Below are 4470 nucleotides of genomic sequence, written 5' to 3' on the forward strand. Positions count from 1 at the left end.
TTGTTGTTTGTTTGGGTTGGGGGTTGTTTTTTTTTGGGGGGGGTGATGTTTTCTTGTTGTTGTATATGTGAGTGGGGGTTGGGTTGTTGTTGTTTTTTTGGGGGGGAGCTCACAAACCATCCAAACAAAAACAATAAACTCTCGACACATTTTGTTTTTCTTTTTATATTCCAAACACAGACTTGAGACACGCACTGTTCACACCCAGCACCTGGAGGGTACCACTCACCTGCGAGACGTTTGTGGCGATGAAGACGATGTAGACACAGCAGAAGCCAAGCTGGGTGAATATCAACAGGCCATTCACAAAATTTCTGCAACAGGGAAACAGCAAAACAGATGGGTAAGAAGAAAGAATTCATGATATTGTTGATGTGGAGGTTAAGTCTTAGTTTTAGTAAACGTTTTACGGCACAAGAGAGTAAACATAAAAAAGAAGAAGGGGGAGATAAGGATGATAGAAGTTTGATAGGAAATAAGAAGCAAACCACACCAGAGCACCCGCCAACCATCCACTACCTCTTACAGTACAGTCATGTGTAGCAAGTAGGGCCTCAAAGACTCATACACAAAAGACATCTCCAATATAGTAGTAAAGCAAACATGATGAGTAAGTAAAGGGGAAGAAAGAAGAAAAGAAGGAAAGAAGGAAAGAAAGAAGAAACAAACAAACAAACAAACAAACAAATGGTCGCTTTTAAGCACAAGGGGGCTATCCCGAAAAAAACCTGTTTCGACAAAATCGAAGGTAAAGTTTTCAGTTTCTTTAAAAGACAAGGAGAGTTTTCTCTATAACCAAACAAAATATTAATATACACACCAAAAAAATCAAACTTCTGCTATAGCAAAGATAGTAAATAACAAGATGGGCCACTCAGCCAAAAAAGTGTCCGCAGGAAGTTCGCTCTTTGCTTCAGATGGCGCTGCAGTCTGTTTTGAAGCTCTCTTTCGTTTTTCCAGAAGAAGAATAGGAATAGCACCTCCTTGCGTGCGCAGATCGACTGCTGTTCATCAGCAGTTCGGGTACGTTCAGTGCAGAGTTTTAGGGTTTTTTTTATTTTAATGACCTCTCGCCTTTCATTCTAAAGTCAAATTAAACGAAGAAAACCATCACCCTTTCCTCCGGAAGAGGTTTTTTGTCAGCGTAACCATTTTAAAAAAGCATTCTTCCGAAATTTATCCCAAAACTTGCTAGTTTCACTTTGATTTTTTAAAACTCAAGTAGGGTAACTCTGTTCGCAAAGAGTGTGTTTTTGTGAAGAGGGCGCCACCAAATTTTGAGGACACTTTTTTAATTGGCTCAAAGAGAGAAGTGGCCCTTCTTGTTATGTACTATCTTTGGCTATAGGTAGGGCAATGCCCACTTTTGGTGCAGGTCAAGATTTCTGGAAATCCCCGCTTGTCCTTAAAAGGGACCAAATTATGTGAACACAGTCACACACATCTGAACAAAAAGGTCCACAGGTGACATTTCATTAGACCACTTGAGTGGTTATACATTCAGTATGCAGGAAGGATATTACCTTGTTGTAATCAATCCCCCCTCCCCCCTCCCCCCCCCCCCCCCAGGCCACTCAAGGAAAGAATATATTAACCCCTTCACACCACACTTGCTCCATAATCTCACTAAACAGATCATGCGTTCTTGGGCGGGCCAGGCAGTGAAGGGGTTAAGGAATAGCATTAATGAAATGGCGTGCTGCTTTCAATATCGTCAGGTCATTGAAGGGGGGTGGACCTTTGAATTAACTTCCGCCGCCTCCAAAAGGATCAAGCCATGCAGTTAGACAGCGAGAAAAAAAATCTCCTGAACTACCTTAACATTTGGTCTGTTTGTTTGTTTGTTTGTTTGCATGTTTGTTTGTTTTTTTGGGGGGGGGGTTTATAGTAGAGGGTTTTACGGTGCTCGCAACTGCATAAGGTCATATGAGCGCCAAGGGGTGGGCGTCAACAGAGAAGTCTTTAAAGGGAATCAGACTTAGACTGCTCACCTCTCTAGCTTCAACAGCACAAGGTCTGCTTCGACTATCAAGGCACCCCGGAAATAGCAGGTCAAAAGAAAGTGACAAACATACAACAGAAGTAGAGGAAAATGACAAAAGTAAGGATCAGGAAAGAAAAAGCAGCAGTTCCCTGTTGTAGATCAGGCACAGTTATGAGCGTGACATGAATCAGCCCATTTACAATTCTACTATGCTTGAACGAGAAATTCCCCCCCCCCCCCTTTGGGAATGGCCTAAAGACACTACAGTCAGTGGCACTGCCCCGGGGGGGTGTTTGTTTGTTTGTTCGTTTGTTTGTTTGTTTGAGTAAAGAGAAGCACATGCCGACACTGCAATCATCATCTAATCTTGGGACAAAGTCAGAAGGACAGAAATAAACAACAGAGGGAAAGTGGCACCCTCCATCCACCCACTTGACATCTGGTCTGGGATTCAAATTTGGGTCATCTGCATCACAATCTAGCATATGACCAATTATTTTTAGGGAGACTTTAGTTCATGTACGAGATTTATGGCACTTGCGACACAAATAGGCTATAACATATGAGCCGAAGAGTAGAGGTAATAGAGTAACATACAAAGAAAAGAAGGAACAGAGATATGTTTGTTTGTTTTAGTAGAGGTTTTACGGCGCTCGCAACTGCATATGGTCATATGAGCGCCAGAAGTTTAGAGGTGTTACAAGAGAGTAACAAACATAAAAAAGAAGGAGGAGAGATAAGGACGATAGATGTTTAAGAGGAAAGAAGGAGCAAACCACACCAGAGCACCCGCCAACCACCCACGAACAGAGATAAGGTCGGCAAATGTTTGATAGGAAAGAAGAAGTAAACCACATCAGAGTGTCCACCAACCACCCACTTTGAAAGAGTAAAGAGAAGTAGATCAACATAAAACCATGCTTTTTAGCGTAGGGAGGATATTTATGTTGTTACAACATCCACACAAACAACAGAGGGAAAGAAAAGAAATAGGATATCAACCAGTGGCACTCTCCAACCACCCACACACACCAAACAAACTAAGTTCTGGGACACAATACAGGAGCAGACAAACAAACAAACAAACAACTGGACAGACAAAGAGACTGACAGTGACAGCCCTGATGTTTTATCTTGTAGTGTGAATGAAGCATTACGCTCAGTGATCATGTGATTGACGTAGAGCGCTCAGAGCTTATAATACTCCTATGGGACAGAGCGCTATATAAATGCTGTCTATTGTTATTACAATTATTACCATTATTCTTATTATTATCGTCATCATATTCATCATTATTAATATTATTATTATTATTATTATTATTATTATTATTACTAATATTATTAATTATACTATTATTATCATTATATTATTACTACTACTACTATTATTATTATCATTATTATTATTATTATTATTATTACCATTATCGTTATCATTATTATAATTATTATTATCATAATCATCATCATTATTTATCACTATCATTATAATAACTATTATTATCAACATTATCATCATCATCGACGAGCGTCTCACCTGGCAAACCTGGACAGCCTCCTGAGCCGTGGGGGTCCAGTCTTGAGACAGACCTCCATGACATCAGCGTAGTCCAGGGCCATACTGCTGGTCCTGGAAAGGAGCAGGTCACACAAAATATCAAGCAAAATATCAATATCAAGCAAAATATCAAACAAAATATCAATATCAAGCAAAATATCAAACAAAATATCAAACAAAATATCAATATCAAGCAAAATATCAATATCAAGCAAAATATCAAACATCAATTTTTAATATTTTATAGAGCGTTGCCATGGTTACTGATACTCAGCTAGTTTTTTTTAAGTATCAAACATCAGTCTAAAACAATTTACAGCAAGTTGCCATGGCTACTGATACTCAGCTAGATCTAGTTATTTTAAACTATCAAACACTTATCTCAAACAATTTACAGCAAGTTGCCATTTTCACTGATACACCCTTAGCTTAAAAAACATCAAACATTTTTCAGAAACAATTTACAACACGTTGCTTTAGTGACTGATACATGATTAGTTTTTTTAAACATCAAACACTTATTTAGAAAAAAATTTACAATGTATTGCCATGGTTACTGATACACGGTAAGTTCACACAAGTATCAAATACTTTAAAACAACAGAAACCACTCACCTTCTACACAGTAGGTGGCTACACTTGACCAGCACGTGCATACAGTGGACGGAGATGAAGCCGATGAGCAGCATGCCCACGAAGCCAGTCTGTGAACGGAACAGACAAAGGCGTTTGATAGTTTGTTCGTTCGTTTGTTCATTTGTTTGCATGCTGGTCGGTTGGTTTGTTTGTTTGTGGGTAGAGAAGCAAGAATACTCCATTTTTTTTTCTTTATCTCAATGCGTGAAGCGTGCTGACAAAATGAGTTACTTCTTTGATTGGTGCCCAATAGAAATAAATACACCAAGCTTATGGTTGAAATTTTTGG

At 39.2% G+C, this 4470-nt stretch overlaps 1 protein-coding gene across 1 annotated transcript in view; it reads right to left on the bottom strand.

Moving 5' to 3' along the window:
* Window positions 1-4244, bottom strand: part of LOC101856234 (proton-coupled amino acid transporter 4) — a gene marked incomplete in the record, with an annotated part of 12303 nt that extends 8059 nt beyond the window's left edge. Inside the window, 3 exon segments of the mRNA XM_013090291.2 lie at window positions 226-314; window positions 3525-3617; window positions 4161-4244. Of these exon segments, the coding sequence (XP_012945745.2) occupies window positions 226-314; window positions 3525-3617; window positions 4161-4234 (256 nt within the window).
* Between the last annotated feature and the right edge of the window lie 226 nt (window positions 4245-4470).

The sequence above is a fragment of the Aplysia californica genome, unplaced genomic scaffold (assembly GCF_000002075.1).
Source record: "Aplysia californica isolate F4 #8 unplaced genomic scaffold, AplCal3.0 scaffold01205, whole genome shotgun sequence".
In the NCBI taxonomy this organism is placed as follows: domain Eukaryota; kingdom Metazoa; phylum Mollusca; class Gastropoda; order Aplysiida; family Aplysiidae; genus Aplysia; species Aplysia californica.